Source organism: Salmo salar, chromosome 13 (genome assembly GCF_965601325.2).
Source record: "Salmo salar chromosome 13, fSalSal1, whole genome shotgun sequence".
In the NCBI taxonomy this organism is placed as follows: domain Eukaryota; kingdom Metazoa; phylum Chordata; class Actinopteri; order Salmoniformes; family Salmonidae; genus Salmo; species Salmo salar.
The window spans coordinates 47,131,007-47,154,245 of record NC_138303.1 but is presented as its reverse complement, the minus strand read 5'-3'; the positions used below and the strand labels follow the sequence as shown (position 1 = coordinate 47,154,245).

Below are 23,239 nucleotides of genomic sequence, written 5' to 3'. Positions count from 1 at the left end.
CATTAAAATTATAGACTGATCATTTCTTTGTAAGTGGGCAAACGTACAAAATCAGCAGGGGATCAAATACTTTTCCCCCCACTGTATACTAAGTGTACAAAACATTAGGAACAGCTTCCTAATATTTTGTACACTTAATATATATGTAGACATGCATTTCCCAGATAATGGTGTCAAAGCAGAGTTCAACGACAGAAGCGAGGGCCCCTCAGGGCCATAGTCCAACCCTATCAAGGCATCCAGGACTCACCAGGAGCTGCACAAGGAACTGCTGCTAGCCCACAAAAAGTAGGCACCACAAAGATGAGTATAAGCATAAGCCCTTTACACCGTACACACTAACTCTGCTTTTATCAGGACACCAGGATTCCAAAGCAGAGTCTGATCATCTGGAAAGACCCAAACAAGTGTTCCTAGCTCAAGCGCCCAACGTTCTAGGAGCATTCTGAAGTTCCATGCTGGCCGCCGTTCTAATGTTTTTTGTTGTTGTAGTGGATAAATATCATAAATAGTTATCAACCTAATTTTAAGAGTTTGGCAAACTATGCAGAAGTTGAAGGACATTACCTGAAAACGAATCATGCCTATTACAACAACTCATTATTGAAAACTGTGTAAGAGACATCTAATTCCTAGGTTTGAATATGTTATGTGAGGAGGATATGTTGTCGTGTTATACATTTGAAGCAACAAAAGTTTAGATAATCTGTTATGAAAACGTGTTCCTATTTGTTAGTGTACCTCAAACCTCTCCAATGTCTTTCCATCACCAATAGTGAATCCTCATGTCAAGCACGTCGTGATGTACCAAGCCATACTACTGTATTTAACAACCCAAAATGAACCCATTACACCCAGAGCCACACTACATGGCCAAAAGTATGTGGACACAACTTCAAATTAGTGGATTTGGCTATTTCAACCACACACGTTGCTGACAGGTGTATAAAATCAAGCACACAGCCATGCAATCTCCATAGACAAACATTTGCAATAATAGCTACCGAGTTCCAAACTGCCTTTGGAAGCAACGTCAGCACAAGAACTGTTCGTTGGGAGCTTCATGAAATGGGTTTTAATGGCCGAACAGCCGCACACAAGCCTAAGATCACCATACGCAATGCCAAGCGTCAACTGGAGTGATGTAAAGATTGCCGCCATTGGACTCTTGTGCAGTGGAAATGCGTCCTCTGGAATGATGAAACAAGCTGCACCATCTGGCAGTCCGACAGACGAATATGGGTTTGGCGGATGCCAGGAGAACGCTACCTGCCCAAATGCAGTGCCAACTGTAAAGTTTGGTGGAGGAGGAATAATGGTCCCTGGTGGTTTTTCATGGTTCGGGCTAGGCCCCTTAGTTCCAGTGAATGGAAATCTTAACGCTACAGCAATACAATGACATTCTAAATTATTCTGTGCTTCCAACTTTGGGGCAACAGTTTGGGGAAGGCCCTTTCCTGTTTCAGCATGATAATGCCCCCATGCACAAAACGAGGTCCATACAGAAATGGTTTGTCGAGATTGGTGTGGAAGAACTTAACTGGCCTGTACAGAGCCCTGACTTCAACCTAATCAAACACCTTTGGGATGAATTGGCACGCCGACTTCGAGCCAGGCCTAATCGCCCAACATCAGTGCACGATCTCACTAATGCTCTTGTGGCTAAATGGAAGCAAGTCCCTGCAGCATCAGTGCACGACCTCACTAATGCTCTTGTGGCTAAATGGAAGCAAGTCCCTGCAGAAATGTTCCAACATCTAGTGAAAAGCCTTCCCAGAAGAGTGGAGGCTGTTATAGCAGCAAAGGGGGGACAAACTCCATATTAATGCCCATGATTTTGGAATGAGATGTTCGACGAGTAGGTGTCCACATACTTTTGTTAATGTATTGTACATGATGTGTACACCCACTTAGTTATTCCTAGGTTACCTGTTTTGACTGAAAAGGACGTGTCATTCATGTCCTAGCTATGTCCTTCATGCTCTCCTTTTCCCTGTCTCCTCCTCCTTTCCCCTCCTTCTCCCCTCCCTCCCTCCCTACCGGTCCTTTCACGCTCTCCTCCCTTCCTCTCCTTCTCTCCCCCTTCCTACTATCCCCCTCCTCCTCTCTCCCTCTCTTCGTCTATGGGCCTAGGGGTAAGGGCCTGTGCAGTATGCCTGAGCTGCAGCAGGTGCTTGAAAGGCATAAGAAGGAGCAAACCCAGAAAGAGGAAAGAGACCAGGCCAGGACTCCCCTGGAGGAGGTGCTTCTGATGCGCCAACAGAAAAACAGGTGAGTGGGGAACACTACGGTAGCCTATCCCATCTCACACAGCCCACACCTGGGTCATATTTATTAAGCAAGGGTTTCCTCCATCTGTTGGAGTTTGTCCGAGTCCGACAGAACCTGAAGAAGATCCAGGCATTCCACAAGGCTACAAACTCTTGAGTTAGTTGTGTGGACAGGCTCAGAATAGACTTTCACAGAATAGACTGTTGTACTGTATGATGCCTGGGAAAGGCCATGAATCAGCATTGGCTCTCTCCCAACTTTTCCAAAATGGCTTCCTTCCACTTCCACAGTCCCACACATTGACAATACTGTGTTTGTGTGCAGAGACTAGTCAGAAACTCATACAACATCACTGATACGATTTGAAAGCACAAGGATATCGTGAACTTGGAAATATTTTAAACCAAGGACAAACATCGACAAATATTCACATTGAACTAGCTGTGGGGGAATGAAATACTATATTGCTGTTCAATGGGTCAGTCAAAAGGGTGTGGATCTACGGTTGCAATGTTAGGACTCTGGACAGTATTCAGTCAATTGCGGAAATAAAATGGTACTTTAGAATGGAGGCACACATAGTATAAAGAAGGTACACTTGTAGATATTGTCCTTTGAATTTGATTATGCATAAAATTACTTTATATTTTTATTTTGACAAATTAAACATAACTTATTTGACATATTTTGTAAACCATGAGCAGGAGCTACTGTATATCAAATCAAATTTATTTGGTCACATACACATATTTAGCAGATATTATTGCGGGTGTAGCCAAATGCTTGTATATAATTCATATGTCATGAAGTAACTATATGTTCCTAACATGTCTTATCTAAATCTCTAAATAATGCTATATTTTGTGTTTCTTTATTTCCATGTATAATATTAGAAACATTTAAGTGTTAACTGTATTTTTCATGCTTAAGAACGGTACTGTATTTAAAAGTAGTTATGCATCTGAGGATGTTTCTAAAGCATTGCACAGTATACAGTATGTTGACATTAAATGTTAACACTGTAGACAATAGAAATACATTACAAGCTAAGTAACAAATATGAAATACCCGTTTTTTGTATTAGAAGTTAGAAATCATTGTCATTGAAATGTAGCCCATAACTAAGTTTCGTGATCCTATATGAATTGTGTGTCTTTATTCATAGGTAACAGCGGGGGTATGCTTAGGTTGAGAGGTTCATTGGTTTAGCCTCCTACTACATCCTACCATTGAATAAAAGGGGTTTGCTTTTATTTTGTAATTCTCCCTGCTCCTCACGTGACCGATCTAGGGAAGCACATGACCCCACATGACAAGCAGTCATATGATAAGACTTTAAACGTCCTCCTCTTGAACTAACCAGTTATTATTTTGTGTGTACACTGTGTTGATCTACGGTTGCGTTCGCGTCTAAGACGGCATACGTCTGCATTTATCGAATGAAGCTCCGTTACAAGAGTGAAAATCTAAAACTACGTTTGGGAAAAAGGTAACTAAGCGCAGCGCTTTAAAATAATCTACTTCTCTATAGAGCAGAAGTGGGCTGAAGTGTATAGACGAGCCCAACGTAAGTACATAGACTGATGTCTAACTTGTCACTTGTTCAAAAATAGGATTCACACCATAGCCATAAACCATTATTATGCTTTCCTGAACGGGTCCTGCAAGAATAGTATTTAGGATATCTGAATAACGGCATTCACATTAGTGTTCTACAAACGTGTAGACCTAAGACCTACCAATTTTCATCTGGCTTGATGATCGATTCAGTCTTGTTTTTGGAAGGTGCGATGTCTGTCGAGAAGTTGCAGCGGTATCGAGAGCAGATGCGCACAGAGCTGGACAAAGTGGTGGACTTCTGGCAGAAATACTCTCATGACACACAATATGGGTAAAACCGTTTGATCAGATATTCACAAATATTTGTCAATGTTTTTTGTTATTTTAACATTTTCTTTATTATAGTGACTTTTTACAAAAATAAAAAGTGTAGCCTTGTCTTGCTGTAGGATAGTATGTATGCCATATCTGTGAGATGATATCAATTGACCATGTTAAACAATGTATTTTTCCAGTGGATTTTTCACTTGTATAGGGAAAGATGGAAAAATCTACGATGAGCTGAAATATGTCTGGTTGCAGGGGAGACAGGTAAACTCATCCACAAATGTTCAGTGATTGCCTTACTGCTCAACACCAAACAGCCAGACCAATGAAAAGGGCTGCTAATAACATTGATGTGCATATTCTGCTGAATGTTTCAGTGCACCTTGATTTGATTATTGGGTGGGTTTTCCTATGAATATACTTTGTAAAAAGCAATAGTCTTTTTGTTTGGCCTTGAGCAAATTTCAGGTCTGCTGAGCGCAAACTTGAACATTGTTAAAATTCAGTGCAACTTCCAGCGCGCATTTACTGTGAACACTGAGGCTGTACCTGCTTTAAGTTACTGTTGTAACAGTGGTCAAGTAGGCTGCTGTGGCTATTTGATCATAATGTAGGCCTACCAGAGTGAAGAAAATGCATCCCATAACATTTGAACACGGAAATAGATGTTCTATCATTCAGCTGACAGTTGCAGTCAATGTGTGGTCTTCAGTGTAGGCCTGACATTAACCGGTCTATCCACTTGTCCTTCAGACAAAGAGGTGACTGGAAATGTTGTGGTGTTTGATGCAAGAAACCACTTTTCAAAATAAAATGCATAATTATTCCCATACCATTATTACAGAGAATCAGACAAATTATGCTGCCCTCTGCCTATTGGCTCCTTAGCTTATTCAAGCCTGTCTCAAAATACAACACTGCCCCTTTAAGACAAAAAAAAACCTCTTTCATTTACTCACTTTTCAAAGATGGCTAGAAATGTACACGTTTTGTGCTTTTGTAGGAAGCAGTCACTCCCCCATTACAAAGTATCTATAACTGGGCTAATAACTCACTAACTAGCAAAGGATATGAACAAATGTGCACACGTGGTTACATGTAGCTCTTGCTTTGAACTCAAAACAAGCGTATCAACTCATGACCCCTCATGCTGTAAACACAATCTAGTTCAAAGTGAAGGGCATAGATCCATATATGGCAATGGTCGATTTGCATATAGGCCTACTGCAGCTCTGATTGGTTATGGAGCTCAGGTCTGTGTAGAGTACGGGCCTGATTCAGGCCTCTCAATGCAATAGAATCCTACTCCGATGCGTTCTGCCAACAACATCTCTTGCATAGTTAGTTTTGCACACTAAGTTTTGCATAGTTTATTTTGGTTCAGTATGTTGTATTGAAAGTGGCTAATATTGCATGGATCTGATCACATTTCTAACAGTAAAGGGGAGCTTTGATAGTGTTAACTAACAGGGAAAACTCTAGAAAGTGAACTTCAATTAAAGCTTGTGCTTCTCTGCGCTGGCTGATATTTCTTCTGCATGGCAGTAATGGGCTGCACGCTCGCATACTTGCGCAGCTTAGAGGGAACATTGCTCACAATATAATTTCACATTTTCACTTGGATCAATGTATCTTTGCAGGTGTGGATGTATTGCCGTCTATACAGGACAATGGAGCGCTTCAACAAGCCTGAGATCCTGGAAGCCGCCAAATCTGGTATGGGGGTTTGGTGGTTGCACAGCATCTTTGTCAGTAATTGGGAGTGAAAATGCATACATATTCAGACTGTTAGAGCATTTTAGAGTGGATTTCCAAACACTTATCAGGTTGTTTTGTCCTGTCAGCTTTGCAAGGAATTTCCCAAGTAAGCATTTAGTTCCAAGCTTTTTCCAAAGGTGGTAGATGGTGAAATGTTTTCTGTTAGTGATTTAGTTGATTAATGCGAGTCCTTTAAAGAGGTCACCTCACCTGCTGTGCCAGTATTCTGACTCATTTAACTGATGCAAAGTAAAAAAAAAAATCCAAGATGGTGTAGCAGTGCAGACGTTGTTTGTTCTCCTGTGTACATTTTGTCTTTTTTGTTTACGTTTCAATTTATTTTCAATCTCTTTTTCCATTTTTAAATTGTGTGTGTATATCTATATCTATATCTATATCTCTATCTCTTCCGGCAACCCGCCTCACCCAATGTGACACTGATCTGCTATTTTTAGACCTTATTGCCAGAACCTCCATCAGGAGCTAACCAGCTAATTAGCTACTAGCTATTTAGTCATTGTTAGCCACTGCTAACGGCCTTTACCTTCTGCACAGACACCAGACACTTTTAGCCTGGATAATACTTCCCAGCCTGCCAGTATCGGACTGTTTTCTCCACTACAACACCGGATTCCTGCCAAAAGCCCTGGACCATTTCCTGATTATCACAGCTAGCTAGCTGCCACCGAGTGGCCCAGCCCCGAAGCTAGCTTTGAGCAAGGCCCACCTCCCGGCCTGCTCAGTGATCACTTGGCTACACAGCTGATGCCTTCCGGACTCTTCACTAACACAATTAGAATCCACTACTTTACCGGATTCTTGCCGTAAGCTCTGGACCTTTGCATCGGATCATCGCTGCTACCAAGTGGCTATAGTGGCTAACGCCCTTGTCCCGAATCTAACACCAGTTAGCCGCGAGCCAGGCGCTAGCAAACGAAGTTACTCCAGCTACAATACCACTTTTGCCAACTGGCCTGGACCCTTTGTTGACACGGAGACCCGCCGTTCCATGGTGACTGGTCTGCCGACGTAATTCCATCCGTTGTGCCCTCAACCGGCCTTTGCCAGACGTCGGAGCAGACGCTTGTACTAGCCCCGCCTGCCAACTTTTTTGAACGGCGTGTCTCCCGCTTGCTAGTGTAGTAACGACTACCCAGCGGCTTCCCTGTTTCATCTATTGCTGTTCACTGGACCCTATGATCACTTGGCTACATAGCTGATGCCTGCTGGACTGTTCATTAATCACGGTACTCAATTTAGTTTATTTTTGTTTATCTGTCAGCCCCAGCCTCAAACTCAGGCCCTGTGTGTAGTTAACTGACCCTCTCTGCCCATTCATCGCCATGTTACTTGTTGTTGTCTTAGCTGATTAGTTGTTGTCTTAGCTAGCTCTCCCAATCAACACCTGTGATTGCTTTATGCCTCGCTTTGTCTCTCTCTAATGTCAATATGCCTTGTATACTGTTGTTTAGGATAGTTATCATTGTTTTAGTTTCCTGCGGAGCCCCTGGTCCCACTCAACATGCTTCAGATACCTCTTTTGTCCCACACATGCTGTGACCTCACCCAGCATAACTAGTGCGTCCAGAGATGCAACCTCTCTTATCGTCACTCAATGCCTAGGTATACCTCCACTGTACCCACACCTTACCATACCCCTGTCTGTACATTATGCCCTGAATCTATCCTACCATGCCCAGAAATCTTGCTCCTTTTATTCTCTGTCGCACTAGACGACCAGCTTTGATAGCCTTTAGCCGTACCCTCATCCTACTCCTCCTCTGTTCCTAGGGTGATGTGGCGGTTAACCCAGGTCCTGCGTGTCCCCAGGCGCTCTCATTTGTTGACTTTCTGTAACTGTACAAGCCTTGGTTTCATGCATGTTAATATCAGAAGCCTCCTCCCTAAGTTTGTTTTACTCACTGCTTTAGCCCACTCCGCCAACCCCTGATGTCCTTGCCGTGTCTGAACCCCTGAATCCATACTAAGTGGTACAAAACAGCAATTTTCTCTGTTGCTTAATAACCGTCTTCGCTCAGGTTAAGAACCGTCTTCGCTCAGGTTAAGAACCGTCTTCGCTCAGGTTAAGAACCGTCTTCGCTCAGGTTGTCAAAGACTGACTCATTTATTTAACCAGGTAGGCCAGTTGAGAACAAGTTCTCATTTACAACTGCGACCTGGCCAAGATAAAGCAAAGCAGTGCAACAAACAACAGAGTTACACATGGAATAAACAAATGTACAGTCAATAACATAATAGAATAAAAGTCTATATACAGTGTGTGCAAATGGTGTGAGGTGGTAAGGGAATAAATAGGCCATAGTAGCGAAGTAATTACAATTTAGCAAATTAACACTGGAGTGATATATGTGCAGATGATGATGTGCAAATAGAAATACTGGGGTGCAAAAGAGCAAAAAAGTAAATAAAAACTATATATATATATATATATATATATATATATATATATATATATATATATATATATATTAATTGAACCTTTAACTAGGCAAGTCAGTTAAGAACAAATTCTTATTTACAGTGACGGCCTAACGGGGAACAGTGGGTTAACTGCCTTGTTCAGGGGCAGAACAACAGATTTTTTTTACCTTGTCAGCTCGGGGATTCGATCCAGCAACCTTTCGGTTACTGGCCCAACGCTCTAACCACTCGCCCCCACTCGCCGAACATGGTAAACATTGAGTGATCCTCCTCTTTGTTTTTCCGGTTTGCTATTCAATGTGTCATCGGTACTTAAAAATGTATACCACATTTTTAATTGGCTGCAGAAAACAAACAGGAGTGAGGTAATAACCGTTTGTGGTCTCTATAGGGATTTTGGTACACAATTCTAGTTGTGACAAGCAAACTTTGTTAATGTTTTTTTTTTTTCTGTTTTCTTAGGAGGTGCATTTTTGCGACGCTTCGCTCGCATTCCCAATAGTGGCAGCCCATGGAAGTGTGCCTTTTGTTTGACCAGGGACGGTAAAGCCCTGAAAGTGCAGAGGACCATCTTCAGCGAGTGTTTCTATGTCATGGCCATGGATGAGCTGGCTAGGGTCACAGGAGACAAAGACATGCAGGTAAAACAGCCCGGGGCACAAAACACTTCCACAATAAAGTTCTCTGTTAAAGTGGCAATCTGTGATCGATACAACCATGTTTTAATTTATTATTAATAATTACTTTAACTGTTGAGCCCATGAGAACCCAAAATAGCTTTTTTTACATGGTTAAAACTATCATTTTGAAATCATGGAATCAACCTTCCATCCATAGTGCTGTCTCTGAATTATAGACAGATAACATTTCTCCAGCCCCATCGTTTCGCTGTTTACCAACACAGTGGAGGGGTCACCACTTTGTTATTGTTTTGAAATGCAGATTACCCCTTTAACCTAAAGTGAACCAATTCTTTACTTTTTGTGGGGGGGGGGGGGACACTTCCGGTTTGGCGAAAAGGGCCATGCATCAAAGACCCAATCAAATTTGAGCAGAATGGGGGCAAATATCTGCTAGCCAATCAGAACACAGAATCCTTAGTGGGTTTTGCCTGTATTATGGCCTATTTTATTTCTCATATGCTCTCGTTGTTACTAGGCGGAAGCAGCACAAATGATGGACCAGCTGGTCCACTGGGTCAGGGTGGACCCATCAGGCCTGGGCAAGCCCCAGCTTTCTGGAGACACCCCGGTCTGCAGCATGGCTGTCCCCATGATGCTGCTGTGTCTGGTGCAGCAGCTCACGGAGGCCCGCAGCGGGGAGGAGGTAGACAAGTATAGGGAGGTTGGAGGCTGGTGCGTAAAGCAGATCCTCCAACACCTTCAGGTAAAGAACTGTAGGCCTACTAATATGAAACAGCCAGACCTAGGTTGAAATATGTGTGTATGTGTGTGTGTGTGTGATTGAGCCCGTTTGGAGTGTCAGATGGGAGGCGTTTGCACTTTTTGGGGCATTTCCATTGGTTCCATTAAATTGTCTATGACTGTGTCTTTGTACAGAGAGGTGGTACGGCCATATTGGAAAGTGTCTCATCGGAAGGAAAGGAACTTCCTGGTTGTGCGGGGCGACTGCAGAACCCAGGTGATACCCTTTGTACTCAACTAAAGGAGATTTCTCTAGATCAGGGCTGTTCAATTCCAGTCCTGGAGGGCCAAAACACTTCTGGTTTTTGTTTCTACCTGGTTTTTAATGGCACTCACCTAGTGTCCCAGGTCTGAATTAGTCCCTTATTAGGAGAGGATGAAAACCAGAAATGTTTTGGCCCTCCAGGATCGACATTGACAGCCCTGCTGTAGATAATGTTTGATAAGCTCCATATTACTTATGTCTAACATAGTGGTATATATTACAATGTATTACCTTATTATCCCTAATACTATACGTTTTGTGTAATAACACTAGTTACTTAGTTAGACTGGATACTGCACATGTAGTGATATCGAAGATGACTGGGTTGTTACCATTGTATTGCCTGCCTGTTGTTTCTTCCCTTTCTGGTTTCCTTATTTCCTTAATATATACATTTGCCATAGGCCATGCACTGGAAGCAGGCTGGTTCCTGCTTCAGTACGGTTTGGAGAATGGGGACCAGGAGCTCCAAAGGACAGCAGTGGACAAGTTCATGGAGATCCCCTTTCTGACAGGCTGGGACAAGGAGCACGGAGGGCTCCTCTACTTCCTGGATGTGGACGGTTACTGCCCCACACAGGTACATCCTGTGAAAGTAGACTTAATTTATTTCCAGTATGGGCCTCCTATGTGTGCACCAAAACATTTTATGGGCCTAATCATAGAAATGCATATAGAATCCCTATTAATTCAGTAGGCTCTCTGTGGGCCTAGTCTTAAAAGATTTGTCATTTAACTTGTATTATTTTTCATTTTGGCATAAACACAACCAGTCAGGTTTTTTTATTTGATTGTCACTGTTTTACCGATACTGCGTACCCCCACTATTTATTTTGCTTCGATGCCGTATCAGACCGTAACGCCTTACTTTCACCCCTGCATACTGTTAGTTTTCTAAATAAACAGAGTAAAAAACTGACGGACACTTAGTAAAGCTCAAAACAAGTTGATTCACCCACTGGGTCATACAGCTGCATAAGACAAACATATTCACACAAGAACTGGTATTTAACCCTTTCTCTTATGCTGAGCCCCTCCTTACACATCTGGACAGCCAATTGCTGGATTTGAATCCTTGAGCTGACAAGGTAAAAATCTGTCATTCTGCCCCTGAGCAAGGCAGTTAACCCACTGTTCCCCGTGCGCCGACGACGTGGATGTCGATTAAGGCAGTCCTCCGTACCTCTCTGATTCAGAGGGGTTGGGTTAAATGTTGACACGTTTCAGTTGAATGCATTCAGTTGTACAACTGACAAGGTATCCCCCTTTCCCTTTTACACGTCTGTTGCTAGACAGAACCTTAGTGATTTCTGTTCTTCCTCACTTCATCTGACAGTACTACGTAGAGCCATGACTACATGGAACTCTATTCCACATCAAGTAACCGACGCAAGCAGTAAAATTAGATTAAAAAAAAAATGTATATACACCTTATGGAACAGCAGGGACTGTGAAGCAACACAAACGTTGGCACAGACACACACACACACACACAATGTTTGTGTTGCTTCAGTCCCCGCTGTTCCATAAGTTTATGTTTTTTTTAAATCTAATTTTACTGCTTGCGTCGGTTACTTGATGTGGAATAGAGTTCCATGTAGTCATGGTAACATTCACACTATAACACGATAATATACGCACTATACATACACATGGATTTAGTACTGTAGATATGTGTTAGTGGTGGAGTAGGGGCCTGAGGGCACACAGTGTGTTGTGAAAGTATTGTAATGTTTTTAAAATTGTATAAACTACCTTAATTTTGCTGGACCCCAGGAAGAGTAGCTGCTGCTTTGACAGCAGCTAATGGGGATCCATAATAAATACAAATACCTGACCTCGGCCCCAACTCCTCACTTCTCCACATAGGATCCCTGAAGGCTAACATTAACACATCCTGACAGAATGTAGACCTTCTACTTTTCCCTCTCTCCCTCAGTAACATGAATAAGTATATTTCATATTTTTAAGTTTGGAAGTCAGAACCCATCTATACAACACTGCGCTTGCTGCAAATGCATGAGTCGTTCAACCAACTATAGCATAAAAATCAGTGTGGGAGTCATTTGGCAGCTCAAACCCACACTCGTCACAAAGGGTTGAATGGGTGAAAGTAATATGGATGAAATAGCAACTGAGGGTATCAAACCTTTTGCTTGTCCAACCCTTTTCAAGGCCTTTATTAATTGACTAAATATGGGAACAAAGTACTATAGAAATTTGAACCAGGGCCAATGTGTTCTGTTTTCACAGTTGGAGTGGAGTATGAAACTATGGTGGCCGCACTGTGAGGCTCTCATCGCATACCTGATGGCCTACAGCCATACCAAAGAGCCAGCCCTGCTGGAGCGATTCTCTCAAGTGTACGACTACACCTTCAGCCATGTGAGTGAACTCCAGTCTTATTGTGTTTTATTTTTTTTATTTGCTATCGTTCTGCTAGAAATAGACCATACATGGAAATGGCATGAATATGGGTGTCATTTTATATGTAGAGAATAAATAACACATATTAGATATTGCAGCTAAACTGCTTTGAGGAGCTAACCTTTTTCAATATGGTGTGCTGTTTGTCTGCCTGTTTATGCAGTTTTCTGATGCTGAGAATGGCGAGTGGTTTGGATATTTGACCCAGCAAGGGAAAGTGACACTGGATTTTAAAGGAGGGCCTTTCAAAGGTGAGAATGTTAACAGGCCAGAGAAGGGGTTACTCAGAAACCATGACAGGCACAAATAATTCTACCTCCTGTTGTTTGAGACTACAGTGATGTATACATTGGTTTGATATATGCTCAATCTGTAATATTTGATGTTTTGCCCTTGTTTCTATATGTCCATATCACCCACTCTAGTGGATATAGTAAATACAATGTGGTTGTATTTGATTAAAGTGAATGCAAGGCTTCCTTTCCCCCAACCAAAAAGTGGTGGAGGCGCGACACTCTTCTATTTTATTATGAATCAATTAAAAACAGACGTTTCGGTCATGGTGGACCTTCATCAGACTGGTTTCTTTCCCCAAAATAAATGCATCAGATAAAATGTTTTGACCTTGTGTACGTCTGTGATTACACTGACTATTAATCTACCTTTCGTTTTATTTCAGGTTTCTTCCATGTGCCTCGGTGCCTTTATATGTGCGAGAAAATCCTGGACTCTATACTGAACAAACAGGAATCCTGAGGTCACCAACTAGCATGACCTGGACAATGTAATTTTATAATCATTATTTACACTGAGTATGCAAAACATTAAGAACACCTTCCTAATATTGAGTTGCATTTCCCCCTTTTGCCCTCATAACAGCCTCAATTTGTCAGGGCATGGACTCAACAAGGTGTCGAAAGCGTTCCACAGGGATGCTAGCCAATGTTGACTCCAATGCGTCCCACGGTTGTCATGTTGGCTGGATGTCCTTTGGGTGGTGGACCATTCTTGACACACACGGGAAACTGTTGAGCGTGAAAAACCCAGCAGCGTTAAAGTTCTTGACATAAACAATATCCCGTTCAAAGACACTCAACCTTTGATTGGCACACACACAATCCTTGTCTCAATTGTTTCAATGCTTAAACATCCTTCTTTAACCTGGCTCCTCCCCTTCATCTACACTGATTGAAGTGGATTTAGCAAGTTCCATCAAAAAGGAAGCATAGCGTTCACCTGGTCAGTCTCATGGAAATGTTTTGTACATTCAGTGTAGGTCTACATTGGACAATGGTGTCAATTTCCTGAGATTCTGGAGACAGTTTTGAAAGCAAAATTGCAGATTACTGCATATGTTCTTAAAGTGAAGATGGCATACATTTTATTAGTAACGGTGAAGGGTAAAGAAAATGGCTATAGAAATAGGGGACACAGACTGCAAAGTTTTGTACTAAGATGATTACATTACATCAGCTCAACTGTTTGTTGTTAACTAATAAGCCCATATGTTTGGCATCTTGAAATATGAAACACAATTTAATAAATTAATGAAATCATAGGCAAATAAGGGAAATATTGTTATCACCTAAGGTCAATATAAAGGTGACCCAAAATCACTTTGTTATTTACCATAGAGAATATTGCAACAAGTTATTGTGTCTCAAAGCCTGCAAGCTGGAAAGACAGAACATGACCATCTATAACATTATTGTCAGGAGGTCATGTACCGGTGTGCAGCTCTGCATCTCTCACCAAGAGAAGCTTAGACTCATTTCACATAATGGCAACAAGGCTCTTGCTTAATTTTAAGAAGTGTTTGAAACTTAAAATCATTTGAACTTTGAGCGCAGCAAGCAGCACCACAAAAATGCCCCAGAACCCTTTTAGACCCAAGACAACTTGTTGTAGCTGTTCTATGATAAATGTATCACATGTAAATTGTGCTTTTATGATCCATAACCCAATTAATATTTTAAAATTGTATACTGTAGTTATATTGATTTATTGTCTTTCTAATTTTTCATTTACCGGTATGTTCATTTCATCAGTGCTTTTTTAAGTCTAGGATCTGTATAGTTATAAGGAAATAACAATTTACAGTAACTCATGTCTGGTCAATGATTAAATTAACCTACATGCAGCCAAATGTTCTTTGACAGTCATTGAAAGTGTAATTATATTCTGTGTTGTGTCCTATCTGTCATACTTATAATTTCATAACAACAATGGACGAAGTAAAACAGACTGGGACACAAGGCAAAAACATTGTGGCTCATTTCAAGTAAATACTAGGTTTATACTGTAATGAATAATGTTTTAAAATATAAACTCAGCAAAAAAATATCCTTTTTTCAGGACCCTGTCTTTCAAAGATAATTTGTAAAAATCCAAATAACTTCACAGATCTTCATTATAAAGGGCTTAAACACTGTTTCCCATGCTTGTTCAATGAACCATAAACAATTAATGAACATGCACCTGTGGAACGGTCGTTAAGACAAACAGCTTACAGACAGTAGGCAATTAAGGTCACAGTTATGAAAACTTAGGACACTAAAGAGGCCTTTCTACTGACTCTGAAAAACACCAAAAGAAAGATGCCCAGTGTCCCTGCTCATCTGCGTGAACGTGCCTTAGGCATGCTGCAAGGCGGTATGAGGACTGCAGATGTGGCCAGGGCAATAAATTGCAATGTCTGTACTGTGAAATGCCTAAGACAGCGCTACAGGGAGACAGGACGGACAGCTGATCGTCTTCGCAGTGGCAGACCACGTCTAACAACACCTGCACGAGATCGGTACATCCAAAAATCACACCTGCGGGACAGGTACAAGATGGCAGCAGCAGCAGCAGCAGCAACAACTGCCCAAGTTACACCAGGAATGCACAATCCCTCCAGTGCTCAGACTGTCCGCAATTGGCTGAGCGAGGCTGGATTGAGGGCTTGCAGGCCTGTTGTAAGGCAAATCCTCACCAGACATCGCCGGCAACAACGTCGCCTATGGGCACAAACCCACCGTCGCTGGACCAGACAGGACTGGAAAAAAGTGCTCTTCACTGACGAGTCGCGGTTTTGTCTCACCAGGGGTGATGGGCGGATTCGCGTTTATCGTCGAAGGAATGAGTGTTACACCAAGGCCTGTACTCTGGAGCGGGATCGATTTGGAGGTGGAGGGTCCGTCATGGTCTGGGGCGGTGTGTCACAGCATCATCGGACTGAGCTTGTTGTCATTGCAGGCAATCTCAACGCTGTGCGTTACAAGGAAGACCTCCTCCCTCATGTGGTACCCTTCCTGTAGGCTCATCCTGACATGACCCTCCAGCATGACAATGCCACCAGCCATACTGCTCGTTCTGTGCGTGATTTCCTGCAAGACAGGAATGTCAGTGTTCTGCCATGGCCAGCGAAGAGCCCGGATCTCAATCCCATTGAGCACGTCTGGGACCTGTTGGATCGGAGGGTGAGGGCTAGGGCCATTCCCCCCCCCCCCCCAGAAATGTCCGGGAACTTGCAGGTGCTTTGGTGGAGAGTGGGGTAACATCTCACAGCAAGAACTGGCAAATCTGGTGCAGTCCATGAGGAGGTAATGCACTGCAGTACTTAATGCAGCTGGTGGCCACACCAGATACTGACTGTTACTTTTGATTTTGACCCCCCCCCCCCGTCTGTGGAACTTGTTCAGTTTGTCTCATTTGTTGAATCTTATGTTCATACAAATGTTTGCTGAAAATAAACGCAATTGACAGTGAGAGGACGTTTCTCTTTTTTTGCTGAGTTTATACATAGATGCATACAGTTGAAGACGGAAGTTTACATACACCTTAGCCAAATACATTTAAACTCAGTTTTTCACAATTCCTGACATTTAATCCTAGTAAATTTCCCTGTCTAAGGTCAGTTAGGATCACCACTTTATTTTAAGAATGTGAAATGTCAGAATAATAGTAGTGATTTATTTCATCACATTCCCAGTGGGTCAGAAGTTTACACACTCAATTAGCCTTTAAATTGTTTAACTTTGGTCAAATGTTTTGGGTAGCCTTCCACAAGTTTCCCACAATAAGTAGGGTGAATTTTGTCCCATTCCTCATGACAGAGCTGGTGTAACTGAGGCAGGTTTGTAGGCCTCCTTGCTCGCACACACTTTTTCAGTTCTGCCAACAAATTTTATATAGTGCGGTCAGGGCTTTGTGATGGCCACTCCAATACCTTGACTTTGTTGTCCTTATGCCATTTTGCCACAACTTTGGAAGTGTGCTTGGGGTCATTGTCCATTTGGAAGACCCAATTGCGACCAAGCTATAACTTCCTGACAGATGTCTTGAGATGTTGCTTCAATATATCCACATAATTTTCCTGCTTCATGATGCCATCTATATTGTGAAGTGCACCAGTCCCTCCTGCAGTAAAGCACCCCCACAACATGATGCTGCCACCCACAACATGATGCTGCCACCCCTGTGCTTTATAGTTGGGATGGTGTTCTTTGGCTTGCAAGCCTCCCCCTTTTTACTCCAAACAGAACAATGGTCATTATTGCCAAACAGTTCTATTTTTGTTTCATCAGACCAGAGTACATTTGGAGAAATGTCCTATCTTTGACCCCATGTGCAGTTACAAACCGTAGTCTGGCTTTTTTATGCCGGTTTTGGAGCAGTGGCTTCTTCCTTGCTGAGCGGCCTTTCAGGTTATGTCGATACAGGACTTGTTTTTACTGTGGATATAGATACTTTTGTACCTGTTTCCTCCAGCATCTTCACAAGGTCATTTGCTGCTGTTCTGGGATTGATTTGCACTTTATCGTACCAAAGTACGTTCATCTCTAGGAGACAGAACGCGTCTCCTTCCTGAGCAGTATGACGGCTGCGTGGTCCAATGGTGTTTATACTTGCGTACTATTGTTTGTACAGATGAACGTGGTATCTTCAGGTGTTTGGAAATTGCTCCCAAGGATGAACCAGACTTGTGGAGGTCTACAATTTATTTTCTGATGTCTTGGCTGATTTCTTTTTATTTTCCCATGCTGTCAAGCAAAGAGGCACTGAGTTTGAAGGTAGGCCTTGAAATACATCCACAGGTACACATCCAATTGACTCAAATGATATCAATTAGCCTATCAGAAGCTTCTAAAGCGTCCAAGCTGTTTAAAGGCACTGTCATCTTAGTGTATGTAAACTTCTGACCCACTGGAATTGTGATAGATTATTTCACTGTCTGTAAACAATTGTTGGAAAAATTACTTGTGTCATGCACAAAGTAGATGTCTTAACCGACTTGCCAAAACTATAGTTTGTTAACAAGAAATGTGTGGTTGAAAAACAAGTTTTAATGACTCCAACCTAAGTGTATGTAAACTTTGAAGAATCTAAAATATATTTGGATTTGTTTAAATCAAATCAAATGTATTTATATAGCCCTTCTTACATCAGCTGATATCTCAAAGTGCTGTACAGAAACCCAGCCTAAAACCCCAAACAGCAAGCAATGCAGGTGTAGAAGCACGGTGGCTAGGAAAAACTCCCTAGAAAGGCCAAAACCTAGGAAGAAACCTAGAGAGGAACCAGGCTATGAGGGGTGGCCAGTCCTCTTCTGGCTGTGCCGGGTGGAGATTATAACAGAACATGGCCAAGATGTTCAAATGTTCATAAATAATAATAATCACAGTAGTTGTCGAGGGTGCAACAAGTCAGCACCTCGGCTTTTCATAGCCGACCATTGAGAGTATCTCTACCACTCCTGCTGTCTCTAGAGAGTTGAAAACAGCAGGTCTGGGACAGGTAGCACGTCTGGTGAACAGGACAGGGTTCCATAGCCGCAGGCAGAACAGTTGAAACTGTAGCAGCAGCACGGCCAGGTGGACTGGGAACAGCAAGGAGTCATCATGTCAGGTAGTCCTGAGGCATGGTGCTAGGGCTCAGGTCCTCCGAGAGAGAAAGAAGGAAAGAGAGAATTAGAGAGAGCATACTTAAATTCACACAGGACACCGGATAAGACAGGAGAAATACTCCAGATATAACACACTGACCCTAGCCCCCCGACACATAACTACTGCAGCATAAATACTGGAGGCTGAGACAGGAGGTGTCAGGAGACACTGTGGCCCCATCCGATGATACCCCCGGACAGGGCCAAACAGGAAGGATATAACCCCACCCACTTTGCCAAAGCACAGCCCCCACACCACTAGAGGGATTTCTTCAATCACCAACTTACCATCCTGAGACAAGGCCGAGTATAGCCCACAAAGATCTCCGCCACGGGCACAACCCAAGGGGGGGCGCCAACCCAGACAGGAAGACCACGTAAGTGACTCAACCCACTCAAGTGACGCACCCCTCCTAGGGACGGCATGGAAGAACACCAACAAGCCAGTGACTCAGCCCCTGTAATAGGGTTAGAGGCAGAGAATCCCAGTGGAGAGAGGGGAACTGGCCAGGCAGAGACGTCAAGGGCGGTTCGTTGCTCCAGAGCCTTTCCGTTCACCTTCACACTCCTGGGCCAGACTACACTCAATCATAGGACCTACTGAAGAGATAAGTCTTCAGTAAAGACTTAAAGGTTGAGACCGAGTCTGCATCTCTCACATGGGTAGGCAGACCATTCCATAAAAATTGAGCTCTATAGGAGAAAGCCCTGCCTCCAGCTATTTGCTTAGAAATTCTAAGGATAATTTGAAAGCCTGCTATTTGTGACCGTAGCGTACGTGTAGGTATGTACGGCAGGACCAAATCGGAAAGATAGGTAGGAGCAAGCCCATGTAATGCTTTGTAGGTTAGCAGTAAAACCTTGAAATCAGCCCTTGCCTTAACAGGAAGCCAGTGTAGGGAGGCTAGCACTGGAGTAATATGATCAACTTTTTTGGTTCTAGTCAGGATTCTAGCAGCCGTATTTAGCACTAACTGAAGTTTGTTTAATGCTTTATCCGGGTAGCCGGAAAGTAGAGCATTGTAGTAGTCCAACCTAGAAGTAACAAAGGCATGGATGAATTTTTTTTGCATCATTTGTGGACAGAAAGTTTCTGATTTTTGCAATGTTACGTAGATGGAAAAAAGCTGCCCTTGAAAAAGTCTTGATATGTTCTTCAAAAGAGAGATCAGGGTCCAGAGTAACGCTGAGGTCCTTCACAGTTTTATTTGAGACGACTGCACAACCATCAAGATTAATTGTCAGATTTAACAGAAGATCTCTTTGTTTCTTGGGACCTAGAACAAGCATCTCTGTTTTGTCCGAGTTTAAAAGTAGAACGTTTGCAGCCATCCACTTTCTTACGTCTGAAACACAGGCTTCTAGCGAGGGCACTTTTGGGGCTTCACCATGTTTCATTGAAATGTACAGCTATGTATCATCCACATAGCAGTGAAATGTAACATTATGTTTTCGAATGACATCCCCAAGAGGTAAAATATATAGTGAAAACAATAGTGGTCCTAAAACCGAATCTTGAGGAACACTGAAATTTAGTTGATTTGTCAGAGGACAAACCATTCACAGAGACAAACTGATATCTTTCCGAAAGATAAGACCTAAACCAGGCCAGAACTTGTCCGTGTAGACCAATTTGGGTTTCCAATCTCTCCAAAAGAATGTGGTGATCGATGGTATCAAAAGCAGCACTAAGATCTAGGAGCACAAGGACAGATGCAGAGCCTCGGTCTGACACCCTTAAAAGGTAATTTACCACCTTCACAAGTGCAGTATCAGTGCTATGATGGGGTCTAAAACCAGACTGTAGCGTTTTGTATACATTGTTTGTCTTCAGGAAGGCAGTGAGTTGCTGCGCAACAGCTTTTTCAAAAACATTTGAGAGGAATGGAAGATTCGATATCGGCCGATTCGTTTAAAAAAAAAAAAAAAATGTGGGTCAAGGTTTGGCTTTTTCAAGAGAGGCTTTATTACTGCCACTTTTAGTGAGTTTGGTACACGTCTGGTGGATAGAGAGCCGTTTATTATGTTCAACATAGGAGGGCCAAGCACAGGAAGCAGCTCTTTCAGTAGTTTAGTTGGAATAGGGTCCAGTATGCAGCTTGAAGGTTTAGAGGCCATGATTATTTTCATCATTGTGTCAAGAGATATAGTACTAAAACACTTTACTGTCTCCATTGATCCTAGGTCCTGGCAGAGTTGTGTAGACTCAGGACAACGGAGCTTTGGAGGAATACGCAGATTTAAAGAGAGTCCGTAATTTGCTTTCTAACGATCATGATCTTTTCCTCAAAAGTTCATGAATTTATTACTGCTGAAGTGAAAGCCATCCTCTCTTGGGAAATGCTGCTTTTTAGTTAGCTTTGCGACAGTATCAAAAATACATTTCGGATTGTTCTTATTTTCCTCAGTTAAGTTGGAAAAATAGGATGATTGAGCAGCAGTGAGGGCTCTTCGATACTGCACGGTACTGTCTTTCCAAGCTAGTCGGAAGACTCCCAGTTTGGTGTGGCGCCATTTCCGTTCCAATTTTCTGGAAGCTTGCGTGTTTTCTGTATACCAGGGAGCTAGTTTCTTATGAGAAATGTTTTTAGTTTTTAGGGGTGCAACTGCATCTAGGGTATTGCGCAAAGTTAAATTGAGTTCCTCAGTTAGGTGGTTAACTGATTTTTGTCCTCTGATGTCCTTGGGTAGGCAGAGGGAGTCTGGAAGGGCATCAAGGAATCTTTGGGTTGTCTGAGAATTTATAGCATGACTTTTGATGCTCCTTGGTTGGGGTCTGAGCAGATTATTTGTTGCGATTGCAAATGTAATAAAATGGTGGTCCAGGATTATGAGGAAAAACATTAAGATCCACAACATGTATTCCACAGGACACTGGTCCAGAGTATGACTGTGGCAGTTAGTGGGTTTTGTCCAATATGTCTCTGGACCTACTGAGTTGATGATGGCTCCGAAAGCCTTTTGGAGTGGGTCTGTGGATTTTTCCATGTGAATATTAAAGTCACCAAAAATGTGAATATTATCTGCTGTGACTACAATGTCCGATAGGAATTCAGGGAACTCAGTGAGGAACGCTGTATATGGCCCAGGAGGCCTGTAAACAGTAGCTATAAAAAGTGAGTGAGTAGGCTGCATAGATTTCATGACTAGAAGCTCAAAAGACGAAAACTTTTTTTTTTGTTGGTAAATTGAAATTTGCTATCGTAAATGTTAGCAACACCTCCGCCTTTGCGGGATGCACGAGGGATATGGTCACTAGTGTATCCAAGAGGTGAGGCCTCATTTAACACAGTAAATTCATCAGGCTTAAGCCATGTTTCAGTCAGGTCAATCACATCAAGATTATGATCAGTGATTAGTTCATTGACTAACTGCCTTTGAAGAGGGGGATCTAACATTAAGTAGCCCTATTTTGAGATGTGAGGTATCATGATCTCTTTCAATAATGGCAGGAATGGAGGAGGTCTTTATTCTAGTGAGATTGCTAAGGCGAACACCGCCATGTTTAGTTTTGCCCAACCTAGGTCGAGGCACAGACACGGTCTCAATGGGGATAGCTGAGCTGACTACACTGACTGTGCTAGTGGCAGGCTGGCTAACAGCCTGCTGCCTGGCCTGCACCCTATTTCATTGTGGAGCTAGGGGAGTTAGAGCCCTATCTATGTTCATAGATAAGATGAGAGCACCCCTCCAGCTAGGATGGAGTCCATCACTCCTCAACAGGCCAGGCTTGGTCCTGTTTTTTGGCGAGTCCCAGAAAGAGGGCCAATTATCTACAAATTCTATCTTTTGGGAGGGGCAGAAAACAGTTTTCAACCAGCGATTGAGTTGTGAGACTCTGCTGTAGAGCTTATCACTCCCCCTAACTGGGAGGGGGCCAGAGACACTCGATGCCGACACATCTTTCTAGCTGATTTACACGCTGAAGCTATGTTGCGCTTGGTGACCTCTGACGGTTTCATCCTAACATCGTTGGTGCCGACGTGGATAACAATATCTCTATACTCTCTACACTCGCCAGTTTTAGCTTTAGCCAGCACCGTCTTTAGATTAGCCTTAACGTCGGTAGCCCTGCCCCCTGGTAAACAGTGTATGATCGCTGGATGATTCGTTTTAATTCTAATACTGCGGGTAATGGAGTCGCCAATGACTAGGGTTTTCAATTTGTCAGAGCTAATGGTGGGAAGCTTCGGCGTCTCAGACCCAGGAACGGGAGGAGTAGAGACCAGAGAAGGCTTGGCCTCTGACTCCGACTCGCTGCTTAATGGGGAGAACCGGTTGAAAGTTTCTGTCGGCTGAATGAGCGACACCGGTTGAGCATTCCTACAGCATTTCCCTCCAGAAGCCATGAGAAAGTTGTCCGGCTGCGGGGACCGTGCGAGGGGATTTATACTAACGTTACTATCTGTACTTACTGGTGGCACAGACGCTGTTTCATCCTTTCCTACACTGAAATTACCCTTGCCTAACGATTGCGTCTGAAGCTGGGCTTGCAGCACAGCTATCCTCACCGTAAGGCGATCGTTCTCCTGTATATTATGAGTACCGCGACTGCAATTAGAAGGCATCATGTTAATGTTACTTAGCTTCGGCTGTTGGAAGTCCTGACGAACCATGTCCAGATAAAATGTCCGGAGTGTAAAAGTTGAATGAAAAAAAAAAAAAGTTGAGGGAAAAACTAAAAATATAAACGGTAATTAAAAAGTAAAAACCGTAACGTTGTCAGGTAGCAAAGTAAGGTTGGCAACAAAAACGCACAGCAGCACGTAAACAAGTCTGCAAGTTAACACTATTTTTGGTTACTACATGATTCCGTATCTGTTATTTCATAGTTTTGAT

General features: G+C 42.8%; 1 protein-coding gene across 4 annotated transcripts; it reads left to right on the top strand.

Moving 5' to 3' along the window:
• The first annotated feature begins 2,129 nt into the window (after window positions 1–2,129).
• renbp (renin binding protein) lies at window positions 2,130–14,907 on the top strand. Of its 4 annotated transcripts, none has more exons than XM_045693319.2 (11): window positions 2,130–2,271; window positions 4,057–4,162; window positions 4,347–4,422; window positions 5,799–5,874; window positions 8,821–8,999; window positions 9,517–9,744; window positions 9,918–9,999; window positions 10,452–10,627; window positions 12,301–12,432; window positions 12,638–12,725; window positions 13,154–14,817. In XM_045693319.2, exons 2-11 carry the CDS (start codon window positions 4,062–4,064, stop codon window positions 13,228–13,230), a joined length of 1,215 nt encoding a protein of 404 aa, XP_045549275.1. In that variant the 5' UTR covers window positions 2,130–2,271; window positions 4,057–4,061; the 3' UTR covers window positions 13,231–14,817. The 4 variants fall into 4 exon arrangements, with proteins under 4 accessions (XP_045549275.1, XP_013991139.1, XP_045549274.1 ...); XM_014135664.3 differs by lacking the exon at window positions 2,130–2,271 and adding an exon at window positions 3,552–3,760; XM_045693318.2 differs by lacking the exon at window positions 2,130–2,271 and adding an exon at window positions 3,608–3,760 and having other exon boundaries at window positions 4,042–4,162.
• Window positions 14,908–23,239: the final 8,332 nt, after the last annotated feature.